A 24075-nucleotide genomic window follows, 5' to 3' on the forward strand; every position below is an offset into this window, starting at 1 on the left:
TATTTCAGTCATTTCACATTACCCAAATGTTACGCAACCTTCTCTATTTATAAACCCCTCGATTTCTTGCGCAAATCTCCAAAAAAGAATAAAACTAAAATCACTTTTTCTCTTCTCATTGAATTCAAAAAGTTTTCAAATCTCCGGAACTTTATTTCTGGAGAATAAATAGTTTCCTCCTTACAATGGCGTCAGAGAATCTGAATGATAAGGTTGCTGTCTTCAAGAAGCTAAAATCAAAATCTGATAATAAGGTAACACATATTCTTTGATCCGATTAAAATCTGGTGCTTGGTCAATTTTTTCTCGCCCAAAATAACACCATTTAATATTTGTTTCGTCCTAAACTGTCACTCCATCATATTTTTATATTTGGCGCCTTTTTTTTATCTTTGCAGATTTGTTTCGACTGCAATGCAAAGAGTCCAACATGGGCTTCCGTTACTTACGGGATCTTTCTATGCATCGACTGCTCTGCTGTTCATCGCAGTCTTGGCGTCCACATCAGCTTCGTCAGGTCACTGATTTGTTGCTATGTCCTTAGGCTGTGTGTCATTGTTTTCTTTTGATTTATTCTAGATTGGTTCTTAAAATGTAGATCTTCCATCTTTATTTAGGTCAACAAATCTAGACTCATGGAGCCCTGAGCAGTTGAAGATGATGGTGTACGGAGGAAACAGCAGGGCGCATGTCTTCTTCAAGCAGCACGGTTGGAGCGGAGAAGGTAAAGCCGACACTAAGTATACCTCCAGAGCTGCTGAGTCCTACAAACAGACTCTTGCAAGAGAAGTTGCCAAAAGCAACGCCGAGGAACTTCTTGATTTGCCTCCTCCTGATTCGACGACGAAGCAAGTGCCCAATGGGCTCTCCACCATCAAAACCACTGAAGAAGCTCCTAAAGAGAGTATTAATAATAATACGAAGGTTCCCGTCTCACCGAGAGTCTCTAAGTCCGTTAAGAAACCTCTTGGTGCTAAGAAGACAGGCAAAACAGGAGGACTTGGTGCCAGGAAGCTAACTACTAAGGTCAGTAACGTGCTTGACACTCCATAGATTATCTTGTGTGTTTGAGAACTTTTACATAAGTTTTTTTTTTTTTTGGGAAAATTGTAGTCGAGCGAGACACTTTATGATCAAAAGCCTGAGGAATCTGTTGTTGTACAAGCGGCTTACTCATCAGCTAACAGTTCACCATCGGCTAAGTCAGCTAGGTCATCGTTTTCCTCTCGTTTTGATTACGCGGACGGTGTTCAAACAAGAGAGCAATACATGAGCAATGGACCTCAAGTGTTTGGTCATGTAGCTCCACCGAAATCAACAGGCTTCTTTGAGGAGTTTGAGATGAACGGGTTTCAGAAGAAACCAATCACAAGTTCCTCAAGAGTATAATGCTCCTTCTTCCCTCTTTTTTAATAAAATAAATTTTATAAAAACAACCCAAAACGGGAATAACACTTTCATTACAAACCGACTCAAACAAAATTACTCAGTTTAAAAAAAGAGGAAAATTCTCCCCTCTTATGTCATTAGTCTTAGTTAAACTGTTTGTACTTACCTTCTCTAGCATTTAATTATACCACAGATTCAAGAGACAGATGAAGCGCGGAAGAAGTTTTCAAACGCGAAATCAATCTCCTCTGCTCAGTACTTTGGTAATGAGAATAATGCCATGGACCTTGAGGCCAAGAGTTCATTAAAGAAGTTCCATGTACGTCTCCTCATTTGCCTTAGATAAAAACAGTCATCAGTACTAGTTGTAACAATCTCATTTTAAAAACAGGGTTCAACAGCAATCTCTAGTGCTGAGCTGTTTGGAGATGATGATGGAGATTTTCCTCTGGATCTCTCCGCTGGTGATCTTATCAACCGCCTCTCTCTCCAGGTCTAGCCTCACTTCTCTATCCTTTTAAGTTCAGGCTTATTTTGTAAGTATCAAGTAATGAAACCATATTCTTTTATATTGTGTCAGGCTCAGCAAGACATGTCGTCGTTGAAGAACATGGCAGAGGAGACAAAGAAGAAGCTCAGCTCTGTTGCTTCCAGCTTATGGGTCTGAAAGGTTTATGTTTTAATTATCTTAAGACTCAATCCAATGCACATTCATTTTCTTTTTCTTATACCCTTTACCATTTCCAAGTCATTTGATTCTATTCTTGTACTAGGGGGAAATTATAACGCAAACTATGTTTTGTTTTATTGAAAATATCAATATTTTGTACAAATGAGATTATGTTTTTGTAAAATTGTCATTAAATAAAAATATGTGGTGTACATGAACAAAAGTCTTATGAGATTAATGAAACTCAACGTGTTTGCGTTTTTTCTTGAATGTATTATACTTTATTCGGAAATGATTATTTATTACTCATGTCCACCACTAATTATAAGCTCCAACTAACATGTCCTTGACCTCTTACAAGGAGTTTATGTCAGCCTTGCCACGCACTAGAATCTTTACCACGGCTCAAGTCACTTTTAAGCTTAAGTACTGACCATCAGTTTAAGTTGTAAAACTTGTTGAAAATGAAGAAACCATGATGTACAAACTCAATATGTTAGATTACTCTTAACTCCGAGACCATATATTTTGCTAAATTCTAAGAAAAGTATGAACGTTACGTCACTAAGTGAACAAGAAGATTTTCAACGTGAACGAATGTAGAGCCATGAAGATATTTCGAAATAAGATAAGATATGAAACATTTAACATTACGTTGTTTAAGAAGGAATAACTCACAACAGCAATAAAAACTTCTTGTTAGCTTTTCAAAGGAAAAGAGGAACAAATCTCTAACATAAAATGAGAAATCATGAGGGATAATACATTTAAATGTTTTCAACAAATAGATTTATAATTAATAACAAACAAACAAAACATGCTAATGTGTCTCTTGCATATTGATAGTAGGGATCATTTTGTTCAAAAAATAGAAATCTAGGGTTAAACTTTAAGCTGTAAGATAAAAATAGAATCACCAACAAAACTCTTTTTTGTCCACCAAACGATTAAACACTAAAAATAAGCAAACTCCGACCCAAAAAGGTTACATTTGTTTCTATTATCTATGTTCATTTACAACCAAAAAAAAATCTTCTCAACCAAGCAACCAGAACCCTAGAAGAAACATCACCAAAAGGTTGATTTGGAAGTTTCCACTTTTCTTATCAATACACAAGCAAATCAAAAACCAGAAGATAAACACATTTCGAAAATCTCTCATCTATATCGGCAAGAAACAAAAATATGAGCCTAAACTGCCTTGCCTGCCACATCCTGCAAAGATCAAACTCGGACATAGATTCAAACATTACTGAAAATTTCGTAATTCCAGGATATAAAAAGATGGGAAGGAAAAGACCAACTTTACCCGTAGTGAGACGGGTCAAAACGGGACATCGCAGGCTACATAGTGCGGAGGCAATTGTTTGTGGGGACCTTGACGAGCCAAAGCTGGTCCGAAGCAGTGGGATCAGAAGGGATTGGAGCTTTGAGGATCTAAAGAAACAAAGAGATCAGATAAGAATTGTAGACACAATAAAGGAATAAGTTAAATATGTTTCTTCTAATTAATGTTCTTCTTGTTGTTAACTTGTTCTGTTCCTTTCAAATTATAAGGAAAATCCGCAAAACGTAAGATTTTGAAAATTGATGTTCTGTTCTCATCCATGATCAAAAGTATATGTTTTTAGCGCAAACACTCGTACGGTAAATATTAAACATATGTTTCTGTAAGGCTTTTTGTACACGTTTAGCTTCGTCCTCAAGTTCAACACCATAAAGAAAATATAGAACCTAAAACACACAAGCTTTCTCTTCAAAGTTCCAATACCATATAGATTGAGTTTTTTGCAGACCAAAACATTGCCAATCAGCAACAGAAATAAATACAGATAATTAGCTTAAATGCGTAGATATATTATATTCAATGGCAAAGACAGCGATACCATCAGTTGGGGTGGTGGCGCAGTTGGCTAGCGCGTAGGTCTCATAGCTATTGAGTGATCCTGAGGTCGAGAGTTCGAGCCTCTCTCACCCCATTCCATTTTAGTGTCAGGCTGTCACTCAGCGTTCAGTCAATCATGTTGTGTTTACGGTTCAAATAGAGAAAGTTTTCTCTCAGCATAAAAAGCTATAAAGCTGTTTTCTGTTTCATTATTATTTTTATTTTAAAATAATTTCTATTTATAAACCAGATCATTAATTTAATCAATGAAAACGGTCAATTTCCATTGCAATAAATACTAGTATGCATTACTCTCATTTTTTTTTTGTAAATGCATCATACATTGTTGTAATTCATAACTAGGATTGGGCAAAATATTTGGAACTTTTGATTCGATTTGTTATTTATTTCAATTCAAATTAAAAATTTGGATATCCATAATTCTATGAAGCATATCAACTATTAATATACAACATCCGTAAAAAGAAGTAAATCAAAGACTATTATTTTTAGAAACGAATATCCGATCCGATCTTTTATAAGCATATATATATACATATATATATATATATATATATATATATATTATATCTGGAACACCAAATCTCTAAGTAGCTACGGATCAAAATGGATCAGATAATAATCGGAAAAATAGATCGGATCACAAATGCCTTCAATTTGATTTGTGTCCACCCCTAGTCATACCTAAGCCTCAGACGGATCAGATATCCTTGGTATTTTGAGATATACGAAATCGTAAAATTGCTATCCAGATCTGGACTCGGACTCTCCAAATATCTGTAGTTAGGATATCCGGACTAAAATCCGAATACCCTTGGATATCGGTTCCATATCCTTTTTTAAAAATTATTAAAATTTAAAATTAAATTAAAAACTAACTATTTAACGATTTATTTAATTTGTTTAGCCTATTTCTTATTTTAAATGAAAAATTATTGAAATTGAATAAAACAAAATTTTCAATTATTTTATATAAAAATTATATATAGTATACATATATAATATAATTAGATTTTTAATATTTTAAAATATATAATAGGTTCGGATCTAAATATTCAGACCTAAAATTTCACTATCCGCATCCATATAATCCATAAAATCACTATCCTGATCTTTATCTGGACCTTTCAGATATTCGTTTTTTCGGACCGAATCGGATAACAGATCTCGTACATAAGTTCTACGTCTAGTCATACTCTAAGATTAAATTTTAAAGATTTCTCGAGAGAAAAAGAATTAAAATTTTGAAAATAAAACTACAATAACTGCAAAAATCCTGATATGGTTTCCTCATAATTTTCATTCTTAAATAGGAATCGAATATTAATTTCATGAAACGAATATACACTTTCTAGATTAGGAGAATGCTCTGTTTGAATGTTTGAATGTAAAAACAACCTTTCTACTTTCGATATTTTCGTTTGACTTTGTTTTTGTTAAAAGCCAATTAAAAACATACACACACATTGGGACGATCTGGACACGTCAGCTCCACGTCACTCCAGACAGAACATGAATTAAAAAATAAATAAGACACGACCAAGTGGAAATCTCAAAATTTTCAATCTCATTTCTTCTTCGTTGACAGAAATTAGGGTTCATTTGAATTCTCCTCTCTCTCCCTCTCTGCTCTGAAGATCTAATTGAAATCAGGCTCCGACCTCTCGTGGGTCTCCTCGGATCCGAATACTAAGGTGAAAGACCTGAACTTTTTTTTTGCTCGTTATCACTTTTCTCTTGGGCAGAGCATCATTGATAGAGTATCAGAATCGTAGTTCTTTGGAAGTGTTATGCTTTAGTGTCTGCCAGAGGTTTGGACTTTAGCTGATTAAGGATCATCATTCGATCATATTTGGTTTGTGGATTGGTAGTGAGGTTTTAAGATGGATAGGCCTCGACAAACTGATCATTTGGGTGTGAATAAGACTGGTAAGAACATCAGAAAGAGTCCCATCCACCAACCTAACTTCTCTGCAAATGCTAATGCCACTGCAAGGCCTCAAGCGCAGCCTCAGGTTTACAGCGTTAGCAAGAACGACTTTAGAAGCGTTGTTCAGCAGCTTACTGGCTCTCCTTCCCGTGAAAGCCTTCCTCGCCCTCCTCCTCAGAACAATAACTCACCGAGGCCTCAGAATACAAGGCTGCAGAGGGTTAGACCAGCACCTTTAACGGAGATCAACCGTCCTTCGCTTCCTCTCCCTACCATGCCTTTGCAACAGCGTCCTCATAGCTTCGTCCAACCGCCTTTCCCACAAGGCACACAACAACAACAAGTGGTGGGTCATGGGGACCAGTCTTGGTCGAATACAGCTGAGTCTCCCATCTCAGGGTATATGCGTTATCTTCAAAGTTCACTTGGAGATCCAGGTTCCAGTGGTAATAATATGCAGCCAGGTCATGAACAAAGACCATTTATGCCAGCTCAGCCTCAAACTCCGCCTTATGTGCCAGCTCAGCCTCAGCCACAGCCACAGCCACAGCCTAGTCAATATCAACCACCACCGGGGTTAGTTCCTAGCCCGGTGCCTCGGAATCTTCCTTTCCCACAGTTCAATGGTCCTGTACCTGGCACGCCCACTCTTCCCTCTCCAAGGTTCAGTCAGATGTATGGTGGTTTTCCTTCTCCTCGGTACGACGGTGGTTTTCCTTCTCCTTGGTATAACAGTTTTGGACCATTACCCTCTCCTACTGGTTACCCCAACATGTTCTCTCCTAGATCACCTTACCCACTGCTATCACCAGGAGTCCAGTATCCACAACCACTTAACCCGAACTTCTCGTTTTCACAGCTAGCTCAACCAGGAAGTCACGGACCCGGTGCCGGTGCAGGTCCTTCTCAGCCACCTCCATCTCCAGGGCTCATGTTCCCGCCATCTCCATCAGGGTTCTTCCCAATCCCAAGTCCAAGATGGGGTGGTTACTAGGTGCTCTCTCTCTCTTCAGGCTCTTGTCCGGTTAATTGAGTTACGTAAACCACTTCATGTTTTTCAAATCTCTCCCTAGGTTAGTAGTCTGTACTATGAAAGAAGCTTAATCTTCAGAGGCTACAGTAGAATAGACACAGCAGCTGCATAGATGTGTAGATCGCTAAAAGGTGATCTTGTAGAGATTTTGTTCTTTTTTTAGGTAAATGCTTTACTTGAGAACCTTGGGATGATGATGGTTACTTCTTTTATTTTGTTTGTTACACAATTTCTTGTTTTTTCTTTTTTTTTGCGTTACACACTCTTGGACAAAAGTCAGTTTATATGATTTTGGGTATTTTTAAAGCAAGTTATCTCTGTGTTTTCACTCTAAAAATCATTATTAATGAAACTAGATTTTTTAACCGCGCTACGCGCGGATAATATATTATATGTATTTCTCAATTTTAAAAAATAATGTATAATATTGTATTATATTATTTAAAAAATATAAAATATGACTACATAACATAAATATATTTTTTAAATTTTCTTTGTGGAAATCATTATGTTGTTTGATTGTTGTACTTGATTCACATATTTGTATAGATATTTGTGATAGATGAATAACTATATTTTTATTATCAGTAAATAATATATATTTATTATATAATATAAGAAAAATAAAATTATTTACTTTTTAAACAAACTTGTCTCATGTTGGGGACTCGGTTATAGACATATCATATACGAATGAGACATTTTTACAGTTATCAATCTTCTTAACATTGAAAAAACAAATTTACATATCAAAACAATATCTCATACGATCTATTTGTGGAATAATTACTCTGAAGAAATTGAATTTAGGCATCAAAAAGGACTGAAAATGTATGTGCATATATGTTATCTAAGTCTGCTTCACAAAGTACTATTCATAGTTCATATATCATTAATGTCCATCCTATTTTTTTGTCAACCATTTCTTAAACATCTTGAAATAACTGATGCTAATTAATAATAAACTTTTTGCTGGAAAAAAAATCAAATTTGTCTAATTATCGCTTAAATATTTTATTAATATGGTCTAAGAAGCTTTTAAGTGATATCATAGTTTAATTTATTAGTTTTTTTGTTAATTTTTAGAGGTTTTTGTATTTAAGATTTTTTTCCATATTAAGCTTCTATTTCTTTCACAGAATTGATATATATATATATATATCATAAAAATTACCATCAAATCAGTTTTACTTATTTATTATTTTGTTTTAACAAAAATACACTTTTTAAATAATTTAATTTAAAATAAAATTATATATTAATTTGCTGTATTTTAACAATTTCATTGATTTAATTAATTTGCTTTGGTGGATAACTGAAAAAGTTTTCATATGAATCGGGTAAAGTAAATTTATGTTGTTATATTATATTTATTTTGTGTATATAGAATCTATATATAATTCTAGTGTAATAAAGAAAGAACATTATTTTTTTGTAACTTCAAAAAGATACATTATTACAATTTAAAATGAATCAAAATTGAAGAAAATGGTAATTAAATATTTGTAAATCTAATTGTTTAGTTGGATTCTCATGAAAAAAAAAATCGATTGGTTAAACAAATGTTTCAAAATTTGTTGTGGTATTGTTTTGTCTATAAATTATAAAATTTATTAAATTAATATATTTAATTATTGCATCCTTAAATAATATTTTATTAAGACATTAGAAAAATATGTTTTGAGTTGTTTTGTCAAATTGTACAAAAATCTATGCTTTTTCATATTTGTAACTTCAAAAAGATACATTATGATAATTTGAAATTAATCAAAATTGAATAAAATGGTAATTAAATATTTGTAAATCTAATTATTTTTTTATCTTGTTTAGTTGGATTCTCATGAAAAAAAATCGATAGGTTAAACAAATGTTTCAAAATTTGTTGTGTTATTGTTTTGTCTATAAATTATAAAATTTATTGAATTAATATATTTAATTATTGCACCCTTAAATAATATTTTATTAAGACATTAGAGAAGTATGTTATGAGTTGTTTTGTCAAAATTTTACAAAAATCTATGTTTTTTCATATTTGTCACAAAAATTTATATGTTAAACTTACTTTTACAAAATTCTTAACTTTGTCACGAAAACAAAAATCTATGATTTTTCATACTTGTCAACGTTCTCACACTTTCTAAGAATATATTAGCTTAGTCACTTACTTATTTTTTTTTTACAAAATAAAGTATCGGAGTCTTGAAAGTTGAATTCATATTATTGTAAATGTACATAAGAATTTGTGATTATATACTTAGTGGTTCTTGTATATGTGTCCAAGAAAGTTTCAATGGCTTAGTGGTAACTGTCCTATATATATATCATACTAATCCGGGTTCGATTCTCACCTTCGCATTGTTTTTTTATTTTTTACGAAAAAAATGAGATGACATGGCAATTTCGAGTTCTCTGATTGGTTGATTTTTCTATCCTATGTGGACACCTTCTCCATGGCTTATATACTCCTTTTAGTATAGTATAGATTTCATTCTTCAGAATGAATACTTAACGTTAATGACAAAAAAAAATGAGTTAAAATCAATTAAAAAATATTTGGATATAACATTCTTAACTCCACTCGACAATACTCAGCATTTTCTATTTTCTAAGTAGATGAAGAAACAGACGATTGATAAATAATACTAAGACGTACTATTGAATAAGCTTCGCGCGATCAAACAGAACCAACATCATCCATAATACCATCATCACCATGATCACAATTTACATTATTCGTATAGAGTGGAGCAAATAACAAACACCAAGAAAGGCAATACGAACGAAGTTCAAAAGGGAAAGGAGATGTTTAGCAAAAGACTCTCGAGTACTGAAGGTCTTAACGCATGTTATCTCTCCGTCGAACATTTCTGGTTTTGTCATTGTACCTCGGTTTATCCGAGCTTCTTTGAGTCGTTAACTCCAGTATCTTCCTCTGTCTCTCTGGTGGACGCGGAACTACTTCTCCGTTCACAAACAACTCAGCTGCAATTTAAAAAAACATTCACCAAAAGATTTGATTAGCTATTGGCTAGAGAAGCACTTAACAAGTTCAATCTTTCGATGAACTTACCTCCGTAGTCTTTGTACTCTGGATCAACATAAGAATCAGGAAGCACGAAGAGAACACCAGGAATCCCTGAAAACTCACAACAACCAAGACGCATCAATTACACAATCATCTCGCTTCCAAGTTTTGTCGGAAATGAGACATACCTTCGAGTTTATTTGATGTCTCCTCATCAATCTCACAACCAAACCCAAAATACCTCTCGCACGAGACATTATAGATCTTCCTCTTAGCTTCTTCCTCACTAACAAACCAAACCAACACTCACAATGCATTAACGAAACAAGGATTGTAAGAAGATGGACAAAAGCAAAATCTTACCTTCCGACAATTTTGGCAAGAGTTTGAACATAACAATCAATCATCTGCTGTCTACTCGCGTTTTCGCCGCCGGGCTTCTCCATGACGATGAGCCAATGCTCGTAGTCGCATCCAGGAAACAGCGGCGCCATTTCCGTAGGTGCTCTGTCGCTAAAATTGGATCCGGATTTAAGCGGCGAATACGATCCACCGGACCTATCCATCCGGGTCCGGATCGTCGTCAAACGGGTCGAATCAGGGATGAATCCCATGGCTTGGAACAGCGCCGGTGAGGATCGACGGGAGATGAGGTTAGAGTGAGAAGGAGCGGCGGGACTGGTGGTGGAGAAGAAACGGGTTGCGACGCGTGAGGCGGTGGAGCGGGAGAGGAGCTTCGCCATTGAGACCGGTGACTTCTCGGTGATGGTGGAGACTAGGGTTTAAGGAAGGGGATGCAACATTGTGGGCCTGAAGTTTTTATTAATGGGCCTTATCATCTAAGGCTCATTTAAATGAGACAAATATCAAAGTTAATGTATATATTCGTTTTATGATTTTTGTTTTGTTATTTGGTTACTAATAATGTTTCAATGTCTAATAATTAAAAAAAAAAAATTCATTAAGAAAGCAAAAATATTTTAGATGTATTTTATTATTTATGTTTTAAAAAGTTGATATAATTTGGTTGGTACATACACATACATATAGAACTCATCAATAGCTACATCTACCACCTGGTCCTCCATAAGAGAAACACATTCCATTAGATCCGATATAACCTAAATATGTAACCCTAAAGCATTCAACGTAATCAGCATAAAGTCTTAGCTTTTTTTCTTCAATATAAGCTCTTTTGTAGTTAGAGTCTATAATGAAGACATTTTTAAAGTGTGCCGTCTTTAGAAAATCTGCAACTGGAAAATATCCATTTCCCATCGGAGGGCTTATCTCAGCGGTGGACATAAATGTATTTCCTCCATATATCACCTGAGAAGCTCCTTTGTTTAACTCTGTAAACAGTTCCTTGGGCCAGTAACCAATTACTTCATTATCTAGTTTAAGTCCCCAGTTTCCTGTGGAGATATCCTATTATATATGAAACAATAACAAACTATTTCAAAAAGCATCAAAAAAGTCAAAACAATTGTACAATAGTATGATATAATCTATTCACCCGAGTATTTTTATAAAAATATATAAAAACTTAATTTAAAAGTCTATTTAACATCCTATACGGAACGAAGAGAAACTGACCTGAAATATTTGCAGTGTAAAATAAAAGCTTGTTTTTCCATATACAGATGATCCCGAAAACGGATTTCCAATTATTGGTTTGCGACTTAAAACAACAAAACCAGGACATTGTGTGTTGTAGCACCCAGTTTTACCATAGCCATCTCCCTAAAATGGAAAAATAAATACATTTGTAATACTATTTGGTACGTGAATAAAATAGTAAAGACAATCATCGACAAAAACAAAATCGACCAAAAAAAATAGTAAACAAAATCAGTCATAGTCATCTTAGACTATCTAGGTGTTGATATTTTAATTCTATGTAGGCTAATTATTGTTCATATATGAATAGCAATAACTATAATTTACTCACAGTCCAATATATTGTAAACCGTGTGACACTGTCACCATACAATCTTGCATGCACCTAAAAAGTAAACATATAATTAGATATGCATGGAAATTTTAAAAATAGAAATTTTATTGAAAACATATTTATTATTTCCAGCTTATTTTATTTTATGACATATAAAAATAATAAGTTTACTTACCGCCCAACCAGCTTGTATACTATTAAGTTGACCTAAATATCCATTCTCTAACCAGATTTGACCTTTACTATATTGGTTATCTTGCAAATTTAAAGAATGAACACTTATTTCAGCCTCAGCTCCTCGATAGATACTTCCATCTAACATACTGGTCTCCATTGTTGCAAACTGTTAGAAACATATGTAAGTCATGTAATAAATATATTATTAGAATGTCTTAAATGAGAATTTGTTAGAAGGAAAAAAATAGTAAGTGAGACTTGGGTAACTCTTTACAAAAGCAAATAAGAAGTGGAAAATATACATGTTGACCCAAATGATCGGATGTGTTCAAATGAAAGCTCTCGGATCCATTTCGTTGTCTAAAGATTGGAACCGTTCCCTTTGGACAATGCTCTTTTTTTTCATAGTTGTCGCTTTTTTCATGATCCTCATATGAGCTGAATGTTTCCTATTTATAGTATCACAGAAAAAAAAATAAGATTCTTAACATTTGATATTCTAAAAGGCCTATAAATCAAAGTATTTTCAACAAAACTTTAAAACTTCTTTGTATGAAGGCGGATCCAGACTCTTAGATCTGAATAGTAAAACTTTCATATTCTATCTTTAACTAGAACAAGTTTCGTATCTCAATCTCACATATATGTACCATGCAATTTACTATCCCACCTGAATCTTGTGATTTTTCAACAATGGATGTTGGAAAGCCGGTTGTTTGTATATCTCAACACAATCAAAATCCTGCAAAACACAATTAAAGAGAAATTGTTAAATTAAAAAAATGAAATTGATGATAGAACAAACAAAAAATTGGATTCTCACATTAATACTTCCTTCTGCACCTTGAGTAAACAGCAGATAAACACATAGACATAACGCTAGACGTAATGCCATTGATAAATTTTCCTTATTTGATCTCAAATTATTTCTACGTTACTTTTCAGTGTATATATAAGCCAATTGAGGCTCCGAATCGTGACTGCGGTTTGAGCGGTGCGGGACAAGCGGTTCAACTGTGGTGCGGTTTTAACAGTTATAAAAATGTATATATATAGTGTATGTAGAGATTTTTGTTACTGTTAACTGCGGAGCGGGACGAGACGATGGTCACCATTCAAAGTCTGAGGTCAACATTCAAACACTTTAGTTATTCTTACCAAAAATTGATATGTGTTTTTTGGGTCAATATCTTTAGTTACCAAATGAATAGTAAAGAATAAAACCAATTTTGCTTATTTGTTAACTATTCATCAAGAAATAGTCAACTCACCTAAATTGGTGAATAAATAAGATATGTATTCTAATTTTAAATAAAATTATTTTAGCGAATTAACTAAAACAATATATATTGGCTATTATATCATATTATTATTTAAGAACACGATTAAGTGAAAACATTATAATTTAATTAGATCACTATTTCACAATGGTGACTCAGATAATTTCACAATAGTTATATGATTTTAATCATTAAGCATCTTTAAACTTGCTGACATGACATGTGATTAGACAAAAACTTGGATTTATAAATAAATAAACGTCAACTAAATCTAACCCACTTTAGTCAATACTATAAAGTAGTCAAATCACTATACTATTATTATATACAATCTTATCACTACTTTTGTAACATTATTAACAAGCAATTTTGTACTAAAATATGATTTTATACAATTTTATCATATTATAATGTATTATATGATATTTTATATTTGAGAAATATAAAAAAATTATATAAACTATATAGTTTTATGTCAAATTATATAATAAATAACTTTATATTGTAAATTTTAATACTACAAATTTATCAATAATTATCATATGATTAATCATATTATAAATTGTATATACAATGTATATATACATATATTAGATTCATAAGTTATAGTTTTAGAAATTTTAGTCAATGTATTATAAATTTAAGATATGATATTTGTAAAAAAAACTTTATATGATTATTTTGTTAATTCAAAAGCATGTATTTAATATTTAAATATTTATAGTTGTCAATCAAGGTTGTTGCAATTTAATCCCTATATTTATTTTTCTTATTATCAATATTTAATATTTGAATCTCTATAGTGGATTTGTTTTATCAAAAATCAGTTGTAATCAATTGACGAGATATTTTCTCTCTTAAAATTATGCATTTAAAATTTAAATATTTATATTGAAACCTGTCAACAAAAATTCTGTGAAATCTATATACGAAATATTCTCATTTAGCTTTATCAACAAGATATTCCAAAAATAATATTACATTATAAGCATAAGATGTTTTGAGAATTTATTAGAAAATATTCTACTTCTTAGCTAAATCATTGAGAAACGTTAACCAATTTACTATATATAAGATATTCACAGTAGAAGAAACGAAGTATTTGAATTTTCTATTCTGAACTTTTGATGTTGATATTTTTTTCTTATTTTAGAACATAAGCTTTTATATATACATATTTCACGAGAGCTGATTTTTCTTTTGGTATATATGCAGATGCTTTGTACTTCATAGCTTATCATGAAAGCTAACTTCCACCAATTTACTACTCTCTCTATACTAATTTACTACTCTCTCCGTTTCAAAATGTTACATATTTTAAATTTTTCACACATTTTCAAAAAACACATTGAATTTACCTTTTTGTGATTTTCTTTGTTCCATAATTTTAAGCCAATAAAAATCTAATAAGTATAACTGCAATTCAGATTTTTGAAGTTTACAATTACTCCCTCTGTTTCAATATAGATGATGTTTTAGGTGATTGTTTTTGTTTCACAATAGATGATGTTTTCACATATCTAAGTAACTTTAACTTTATCAAAAACTATGTAGCCAATTGTGTTTTTATTATTTTTGTTTATAATTAAATAAATTAGTTTAAAATTATATTTTAATGATTTTATGTTTAAAAAAAGATAATTTCTTAATATGTGTGCAAAGTACTAAAATTTCATCTATTATGAAACGGAGGGAGTAGTTAATAAAATATCCATTGAAAATGCAAAAAAAAAAAAAAGATTTTTTTGAAACAATTTTTTTTCTCTAGAATATGTAACTTTATGAAACGGAGAAAGTATATAAATAATGCATTCTCAACACAAAACGAAGTGACTAAGGAGATGATTGGTTGTGGACCTTGTGGTTATAGATGCTCTGGACAACCAAAATTTAGTGTATTAGGAATATTTTTCTTGTGCGGTGAATACTTTTCTTGCTTTTGATTAGTAGATTTCTATTATTTTTTGAATGTTAAGCTTTATATATATATATATATATATTTTTTTGGTTTGCTGATTGTGATTATGTTTTATATACAGATGAACTATTATGAGTTTTTTTTCGGAGAAGAGATTTGAGGTATTGTGTGATGTTGTTTTGATGTTGTTACTGTCAAAACTGAATTACAAAAAGAAAATTCAGAGCTTTTAGTATCATTCTCTCTTTCTAATTTATTTTCTGTTTTGTATATTATATTCCTTCAGTTTCAAAAACTAATGCAACCAATAATCTATATATACTATACTAAAAGGGGGATATAAGCTCCTCTTAGAGTGTCCACGTAGGCACAAATAATCGTCCAATTAGAGAGCTCGAAATTACCACGTCATCTCATTTATTTTTCGTAAAAAATGAAAAAACAACGCAAAGGAAAGGATCGAACCCGGATTAGTATGACATAAATATAGGACAGATACCACTAAGCCATTGAAACTTACTTGGACACATATACAAGAATCACTAAATATGTAATCACAAATTCTTATGTACATTTACAATAATATGGATTCAACTTTCAAGACTCCGATACTTTGTTTTCTAAAAAAAAATAAGTAAGTGACTAAGCTAATATATTCTTTGAAAGTGTGAGAACATTGACAAATATGAAAAACATAGATTTTTGTTTTCGCGACAAAGTTAAGAATTTTGTAAAAGTAAGTTTAACATATAAATTTTCGTGACCAATATGAAAAATCATAGATTTTTGTACAATTTTGACAAAACAACTCAAAACATAGTTCTCTAATGTCTTAATAAAATATTATTTAAGGGTGCAATAATTAAATATATCAATTCAATAAATTTTGTAATTAATAGACAAAAAAATAACACAACAAATTTTGAAACATTTGTTTAACCTATCGATTTCATTTCATGGGAATCCAACTAAAGAAGATAAAAAAACAATTAGATTTATTTAATTACCATTTTATTCAATTTTCATTAATTTCAAATTGTAATAATGTATCTTTTTGAAGTTACAAAAAAATAATGTTCTTTCTTTATTACACTAGCAATATATATAGATTCCATATACACAAATAAATATAATATAACAACATAAGCTTGCTTTCTCCGATTCATATGAAAACTTTTTAAGTTATCCACTAAAACAAATTAATTAAATCAATCAAATTGTTAGAATACAACAAATTAATATATAATTTTATTTTAAATTAAATTATTTAAAAGTGTATTTTCATTAAAAACAAAATAATAAATAAGTAAAACTGATTTGATGGTAATTTTTATGACATATATATATGTATATATATATATATATATTATGTGAAAGAAATATAAGCTTAATATGGAAAAAAATCTTAAATACAAAAAACTCTAAAATTATCAAAAAAAAACTAATAAAAATTAAACTATGATATCAATTGAAAGCTTCTTAGACAATATTAATAAAATATTTAAGCGATAATTAGAAAAATTTGATTATTAATTAGCATCAGTTATTTCAAGATGTTTAAGAAATGATGGACTTAAATGATATATGAACTATGAATAGTAGTATTTTGTAAAGCTGACTTAGATAACACATCTGCACATCATTTCCAGTCATTTTTTATGCATAAATTCAATTTCTTCAGAACAGTTATTCCACAAAGAGATCGTATGAGATATTGTTTTGATATTCAGATTTGTTTCTTGACTGTTAAGAAGATTGATAACTGTAAAAATGTCTCCTTCGAATATTATATGTCTATAACCGAATCCCCAACATGAGACAACTTTGTTTAAAAAGTAAATAATTTTATTTTTATTATATTATATAATAAATATATATTATTTACCGATAATAAAAATATAGTTATTCATCTATCACAAATAACTATGCAAATATGTGAATCAAGTACAATAATCAAACAACATAATGATTTCCACAAATAAAATTTTAAAAATATGTTTATGTTATGTAGTCTTATTTTATATTCTTTAAATAATGTAATACAATATTATACATTATTTTTTAGAATTGAGAAATACATGTAATATCTTATCCGCGCGTAGCGCGGTTAAAAAATCTAGTCAAACTAATAATTATAAAACATAATTGGTCACATAATTTTTAATAACACAAAAATTAACATAAAAACATCTTGTATTTTAAAACATCAAAAACTTTTCAAAACATCAACTATTTTAGAACAAGAATATTATACGCAGAAGATCAAGGTCTGAATATCAAGGTCTGAATGTTACTTTCCGGTAATTTAAAAAAGGAGTCGCTCAGTTTCCGATATGTTCCTGTTGTCAAAGAATGTCTTAACAAGAATTGCCAGGTGGGTTATCTAATAAATTATGTTTCTTTATTTTTGGGTTCTGTGAAACTCGTCAACAGTTTGCTTCATCTCACGACCGGAAGCTTCTAAAAGATTATGTTCCTATCAACACCTTGCTTCATCCTTCATCGTCGTTGACTATCTCGACTGATTCGTCGGAATCTTATCCGTCGTTATCTCACGTAGAGATCTTTCTCTTGCCGACGTCGGAGGGATCGCTGATTAAACGGCAGAAGATGGAGAGTCCACAATCCAGCAGATCAATGAACGTTCTGGGATCCGTGTAACATCAGTCTCCGTTAATTGTTTTTCCTTTTGACGGTGATTTTAATTGTTTTTACCTAACGACGGTGATTTTAATTGACGTTGCCTTGATACCGTCAACTATAGATGTTTGTAAAGACTTTGCAATTTTTTTTTTGAAACTGTAGACTTTGCAATTTCCTACAATTATAGTTTTGTGCCTATTTATAATCTTCAGTTTCAGTGAATCTCTCTTTCTCTCTCTTCTGTAAAGGTATTATATTTCAGTTTTCTGATTTTGATTTTGGTTTATATGCAGATGAACTAATAAATGATCATATGTCCTCTTCCTTGTGCAGTAGAAAGAGGAGAATATTTTAAGCTAAAGATATTACTTTTATATTTCATGGATGATTTTGAAAAGTTATGCATAACATGATCAAGTTAATATTTCAGAATTATCTCAAAGGAATCGTGATTGCAAAGAAAGAATGGGAATCAATTCTAACAGATATGATATCAGTGGCTCAACGACCAAAATATCAATATTTGGGGTAAGCTCATGACAACCTTTCGTTTTGTTTTCCCTTACATGTTCTTTTAGAGAGAGAGAGAGAGAGGAACAAATTTAGATTTTATCTATTAAACTCTACGGCATCACATATGAATTAATGTTTTTTAGATATTTCTATCGATCAAACCCATAAGTGTAAGATGTTTTAATTTTTTTTTTTCATTTGAGTGATTTTAAAAATGAATATATATAGTTTTGTGTAGTTCACAATAAATAAGAAAAATATTAGGCTAATGATTTTGTGTTATTTTTTTTGAAGGGGAAGAGATGGATAAAGAGGGATATGGAGAGAAAGAAGTATTTAGAGAAAGAGTGCTTTCGGATAAAGAGGGATATGGAGAGAAAGAAGTATTTAGGGACGTCTTCCGACCGAACTCTACGGAGTGCTTTCGGACATCGCCTCGCTCTCTCGATCACCGTATTTTGTGTCTTGTCGTTTTTCTTTCATCAAAAGAGAGTTTCATGGAACCACGGACTTATATGCTAAGGCTTACTTGCATTCTGGTCCAGACCATGTATCTCTTGAACATTATCCTTTAATATATCTTTTGGTTTGACCAAAAAAAAAGAGTAAAACAATATATGCAATTAATTTGCATGATATTAAATTAGTGAATCCCTTCGGTTGCTAAAAAAATATTAAATTATTTTTTAATATATTCACCAACCATGATATATTACATAGATATTTACATATAAACAAAAAATATGTACTTTTATATATAATATACTAATAAATAAATTTATGGTAACATACACCAACAATCATAAATTATATAAATTTTTTCACGTATATAGGGAAGCTAATCGTCTAGCAGATGGATTAGCTAACTATGCGTTTTCTTTACCGTTTGGCTTACATTATTTTGAGTCGGCTCCAGAGCATGTTGCTCCTGTTTTGTTGGAGGATTGTAATGGGATGCCCAGAACTCGGCGGGTTTGCCTGTAGATGTTGATTTTGTTTTGAAATAAAAAGTAGGAGACTCATGTCTCCTGTCGTTTACCAAAAAAAAAAAAAAATCTTTGATATCTTATATTAGTATTTAATTAGAAATAGTAGTGAAAAGATTTATGTGAATGATGAAACATATATGAAATTTGTTTCTTAAAAAAGCATAGGCATATTCCTTCTATCAATTTTAAAGACTTCTTCTTTTTAGTATAAAATGTCTAATATCAATTAATATTTGTTAAAAGCTTTCCTCTATAATATAAGCGTGTCATTTTGTTGAAAAGGCATAGACTTCAATTATTTACTATTGCTGCAAGATGTGTCCTTTTATTTTATGTTTGATTTAAATTCACAAATAATACGATAATGTATGCTTTGTTATTTGGTTAGTAATAATGTTCAATGTTTAATAACTATACAAATTTTCATTAAAATTAAAAAAATATTTTGAATGACTTTATTATTTATATTTTTAAAAGTTTACATAGTTTGGTTGGTACATATATGCATAGACCTCATCAAACACCGCATTTGCCACCTGGTCCTCCAAAAGAGAAAGACACTCCACTAGATTTGCTATAACCCCAATATGTAACCCTAAAGCATTCAAATATATCAGCATAACGTCTTATCTTTTTATCTTCAACATAAACTCTTTTGTAGTTAGAGTCTATAATCAAGACATTTTTAAAATGTGCCGTCTTTAGAAAATCTGCGACTGGAAAATGCGCATTTCCCATCGGAGGGCTTATTTCATCGGTGGACATAAATGTATTTCCTCCATATCTCACCAGAGAAGCTCCTTTGTTTAACTCTGTAAATAGCTCTTTGGGCCAGTAACCAATTACTTCATTACCTAGTTTAAGTCCCCAGTTTCCACTGGAGACATCCTATTGCATATGAAACAACAACAAACTATTTCAGAAAGCATCTCAAAAGTCAAACAATTGTACAATAAAATGATATAACTATTCACCATAATTATTTATAAAAAATATATAAAAACTTAATTTAAAAGTCTGTTTAACATTCTTATAAGGAACGAAGAGAAACCGACCTGAAATATTTGCAGTGTAAAATAAAGGCTTGTTTTTCCATAGATAGATGATCCTGAAAACTGACTTCCAATTCTGGGATTTTGACTTAAAACAATAAAACCAGGACATTGTGTGTTGTAGCACCCAGTTTTACCATAGCCATCTCCCTAAAATGGAAAAAAGAAATTTTATAATACTACTTGGTGCGTGAATAATTATTATTCATATATGAATAGCAATAACTATAATTTACTCACAGTCCAATATATGGTAAACCGTGTGACACTGTCACCATACAATCTTGGATGCACCTAAAAAGTAAACATATATAATTAGATATGTATGGAAATTTTGAAAATATAAATTCTCCTAAAAACATATTTATTATTATAATTTTATGAAATATAAAAATAATAAGTTTACTTACCGCCCAACCAGCTTGTATACTATTGAGTTGACCTGAAGGTCCATTCTCTAACCAGATTTGACTTTTACTATATTGGTTATCTTGCAAACTTAAAGAATGAACACTTATTTCAGCCTCAGCTCCTCGATAGATACTTCCATCTAACATGGTCTCAATTGTTGCAAACTGTAAGAAAAAAAAATATGTTAGTCATTAAAGAAATATATTACTAGAATGTCTTAACAACTAAATGAGAATTTGTTAAAAGGAAAAAAAAAACATAATTGAGACTTTTGTAACTATTTACAAAGCAATTAAGAAGTGGAAGATATACATGTTGACCCAAATGCTCGGGTGTGTTCAAATGAAAGCTCTCGGATCCATTTCGTTGTCTAAAGATTGGAACCGTTCCCTTTGGACATTGCTCTTTCTTTTCATAGTTGTCGTTTTTTTCAAGATCCTCATATGAGCTGAATGTTTCCTATATATAGTACCACAGAAAAACAAAAGAAAAATAAGATCCTTTATATTTGATGTTTCTCAAAGGTCTATAAATCAAAGTATTTTCTACAAAGATTTTAAACTTTTTTTGTATGAAGGCATCCAGACTCTTAGATCCAAATCGTAAACTTTCATATTATATCTTTAATTGGAACAGGTTTGTATCTCACATATATGTACCATGCATAATTTAGTATTTACTATCCCACCTGAATCTTGTGATTTTTCAACAATGGATGTTGGAAAGCCGGTTGTTTGTAAATCTCAACACAATCAAAATCCTGCAAACACACAATTAAAGAGAAGTTTTAAATTAAAGAAAAAATGGAGTTGAGGATAGAACAAACAAAAAGAAGTTGGACTCTCACAGCAATACTTCCTTCTGCACCTTGAGTAAACAGAAGATAAACACATAGACATAAAACTAGACGTAATGCCATTGATAAATTCTCCTTATTTCTCTCAAATTTTATCTAATTATATCTACGTTACTTTCAGTGTATATGTAAGCCAACTGAGGTCAACGTTCAAACACTGCAATTAATTCAATTAATTCAACTTTGTATACATACCAAAAGTTGATATGCCTTTTTTGGTCAATATCTTTAGTTACCAAATCAATACAATAATGACACAAGAAACTCTCCAAAGATTGACACATAACCTTTTTAAATCATTGGGGGGGGGGAGGGGGGGGGGGGGGGGGGGGGGGGGGGGTGGGGTTTATTAGGATTTTTTATTCATTTGAATCTCGCAATTGATAAAGAGACCAAAGTTTCAGTTCTTTATTTTTTTTGTTTTGAACAGATCCGGGAGGAACAAACAACGACGCTACGCATCAAGATCATCTCACTTCTTCGACGACTCGAGAATGCGTTGCTGCCCATACTCACCATATCCATACTAGCGGTTCATACTCATCTCCACCATACTATCACCGTATTTATTCAAATAGAAAAAATATAACATATTCCAATATGTTTGGAGAGTTACTAAAATGATATGGCTAACTTGTAAAATTCATCAACCGTAAATAACGTCGGTCTTGCCACCGTGGCTGTAGAATGCTAAAATAACAAAACGATGGCGAGAAATTTGTAAGTTTTACTGGCAAAGAGCTTGAAGATATTAAGAAAACAAACATGTATGTTAGAATTGAACTATAATTTTTGTAAATCGTACTAAAAATAAAAAATGCTATCAAATTTTTCTTCCAACAATTTCATATATCTGATGTGAATTACTGAGTTTCTTTATATGTTTGTCAATGATCTTACTTAGGAGTTCGAAGTCGAGCCTTAAAAATAACTCTTTAAATAGCTCTTATTCTCTCCGCATATAAATGTATCGTGTTTTAGTTTTTTTTCTTGTATGCAAAAGATTAACGTTCTACATTTAATTAATGCATTTTGCTTTAAAAATGAAATCAAAATCAAATTGTAAAGTGGTAAGTGGTTGAATTGTTTCGGTAATAAAAATAAATAAATTAGGTAAACCTAAAATCAAAAAGTAATAGACAAAAATAAATATTTAATTTTTTAATAGTGTGAATAACTTTTAAAATCAAACATTTGTATCTGTAGGGAGCACTTCATTTTTCTCATTATAAGCAGGTCCGGCCTGAAAATTTCTACAAAAACAAAGGTTGGAAGCCTACAAATAAAAATGGTGGCCAAAAAGTGTCGAACCTGTCACCTCAGGGAGAATTGTTAGTTAGTTTGACCATCTTGCTGATACAATTAAGAATTTGGCCGAAACATTGATATATTATCAACGACCAGAAGCCGAGGCTTATAATGCTTCTGTCCAGGGCATATACTGTATTATCCAAAAAATGTTTATGTTATTTCAATTTAAAAGTCTTTAGTCAGAAAAAAATTCTTACTTTTTCTTTTCTTTTATCTATTAATTTAGAGTCCTATTTAAAATTACCTATGGAATATGTTGTGACTAAATATAAAAACATGTTTCATATGCAAATTTATATGGTAACCAATATACTTAAATTAAACCAACCTATAATTATACTATCGACATTACCAATATACTTGCATGTGTATCTCATCGTCATTTCCCAGCGAAGAACCCTATTTCCAAGCCAGCTTGATTCGATTCCACTAAATTTCTGATTTGAAGAAACCTAGTCCGGAAAAGATATCGATAATTGGTGTTACCCCAATTTCCTCTCATCATACAATAGTTCTCAGTCGAATGCTTTGTGCGCATATTCCCGGTTTGAGCATTACTGTTCTGGGTTTTGGTCCAGTGACATTGATGAATTCAGCTACAACCATTGGTAGTTCTCCAATTTCTTATTAGTAGATTTTCCAAATGTACAACATTGGCATTCACCTCTGATTGGATCACTGCCTTTAAGCTTTTTCCAAATGAGTGTTTAAGTACTTATTATGGTTGTCGTTGATTTGCTAGAATATATATTTTGCTTGGTTTTATCTATAAAGTTTTGATCTTGGATTTTATCGTTATATGTTGTGGACTCGGAAAAGACACAAATATGTGTATTTGTAATGATATTTGATTCTAATTCAAGATAGGCCCGTCTAACCATCTTGATGAAATCAAATATTCTGAATGCATGGTGAGCTAGCTCGGTGACAATGAACATGATTTTATAATCTCAAAATTGAAAACTAATTTTGTTTGAACTCTTATATACAGTTTTGGAGTAGGTTGTTGCCCAACGCT

The 24075-nt window shown here is 31.3% G+C and overlaps 6 protein-coding genes and 1 non-coding gene across 7 annotated transcripts; 4 read left to right on the forward strand and 3 right to left on the reverse strand.

The window, feature by feature from the left end:
* Positions 1-71: 71 nt before the first annotated feature.
* LOC106364516 (ADP-ribosylation factor GTPase-activating protein AGD10-like) lies at positions 72-2317 on the forward strand. The gene is made up of 7 exons (XM_013804068.3): positions 72-254; positions 399-517; positions 618-1026; positions 1114-1383; positions 1583-1708; positions 1781-1882; positions 1970-2317. The coding sequence occupies exons 1-7, from the start codon at positions 186-188 to the stop codon at positions 2054-2056; spliced, it is 1182 nt and encodes a 393-aa protein (XP_013659522.2). The 5' UTR covers positions 72-185; the 3' UTR covers positions 2057-2317.
* A 210-nt stretch (positions 2318-2527) lies between these two features.
* LOC106365494 lies at positions 2528-4256 on the forward strand. The gene has a single exon (XM_048778481.1). The coding sequence runs from the start codon at positions 3245-3247 to the stop codon at positions 3545-3547; it is 303 nt and encodes a 100-aa protein (XP_048634438.1). The 5' UTR covers positions 2528-3244; the 3' UTR covers positions 3548-4256.
* On the forward strand, positions 3954-4038 carry TRNAM-CAU. Its single transcript is given in 2 exon segments — positions 3954-3991; positions 4003-4038. It is a non-coding gene; the product is annotated as a tRNA-Met (tRNA).
* Positions 4257-5492: 1236 nt separating the features above from the next.
* Positions 5493-7238, forward strand: LOC106366977 (protein HAIKU1-like). The gene is made up of 2 exons (XM_013806656.3): positions 5493-5659; positions 5837-7238. Exon 2 carries the CDS (start codon positions 5849-5851, stop codon positions 6887-6889), a length of 1041 nt encoding a protein of 346 aa, XP_013662110.2. The 5' UTR covers positions 5493-5659; positions 5837-5848; the 3' UTR covers positions 6890-7238.
* Positions 7239-9557: 2319 nt separating this feature from the next.
* On the reverse strand, positions 9558-10782 carry LOC106366976 (multiple organellar RNA editing factor 6, mitochondrial-like). The gene is made up of 4 exons (XM_048778482.1): positions 10317-10782; positions 10142-10239; positions 9999-10064; positions 9558-9910 (listed from the first exon to the last, which is right to left on the reverse strand). Exons 1-4 carry the CDS (start codon positions 10694-10696, stop codon positions 9765-9767), a joined length of 690 nt encoding a protein of 229 aa, XP_048634439.1. The 5' UTR covers positions 10697-10782; the 3' UTR covers positions 9558-9764.
* Positions 10783-10966: 184 nt separating this feature from the next.
* Positions 10967-13826, reverse strand: LOC106363056. Its single transcript, XM_013802863.3, has 7 exons — positions 12908-13826; positions 12755-12826; positions 12387-12533; positions 12083-12250; positions 11905-11958; positions 11550-11696; positions 10967-11381 (listed from the first exon to the last, which is right to left on the reverse strand). The coding sequence occupies exons 1-7, from the start codon at positions 12977-12979 to the stop codon at positions 11010-11012; spliced, it is 1032 nt and encodes a 343-aa protein (XP_013658317.2). The 5' UTR covers positions 12980-13826; the 3' UTR covers positions 10967-11009.
* Positions 13827-19868: 6042 nt separating this feature from the next.
* LOC106450196 lies at positions 19869-21838 on the reverse strand. The gene is made up of 7 exons (XM_013891848.3): positions 21738-21838; positions 21579-21650; positions 21203-21349; positions 20890-21054; positions 20720-20773; positions 20483-20629; positions 19869-20315 (listed from the first exon to the last, which is right to left on the reverse strand). Exons 1-7 carry the CDS (start codon positions 21807-21809, stop codon positions 19944-19946), a joined length of 1029 nt encoding a protein of 342 aa, XP_013747302.2. The 5' UTR covers positions 21810-21838; the 3' UTR covers positions 19869-19943.
* Between the last annotated feature and the right edge of the window lie 2237 nt (positions 21839-24075).

This window comes from Brassica napus, chromosome A4, assembly GCF_020379485.1.
Source record: "Brassica napus cultivar Da-Ae chromosome A4, Da-Ae, whole genome shotgun sequence".
NCBI classification, from domain to species: domain Eukaryota; kingdom Viridiplantae; phylum Streptophyta; class Magnoliopsida; order Brassicales; family Brassicaceae; genus Brassica; species Brassica napus.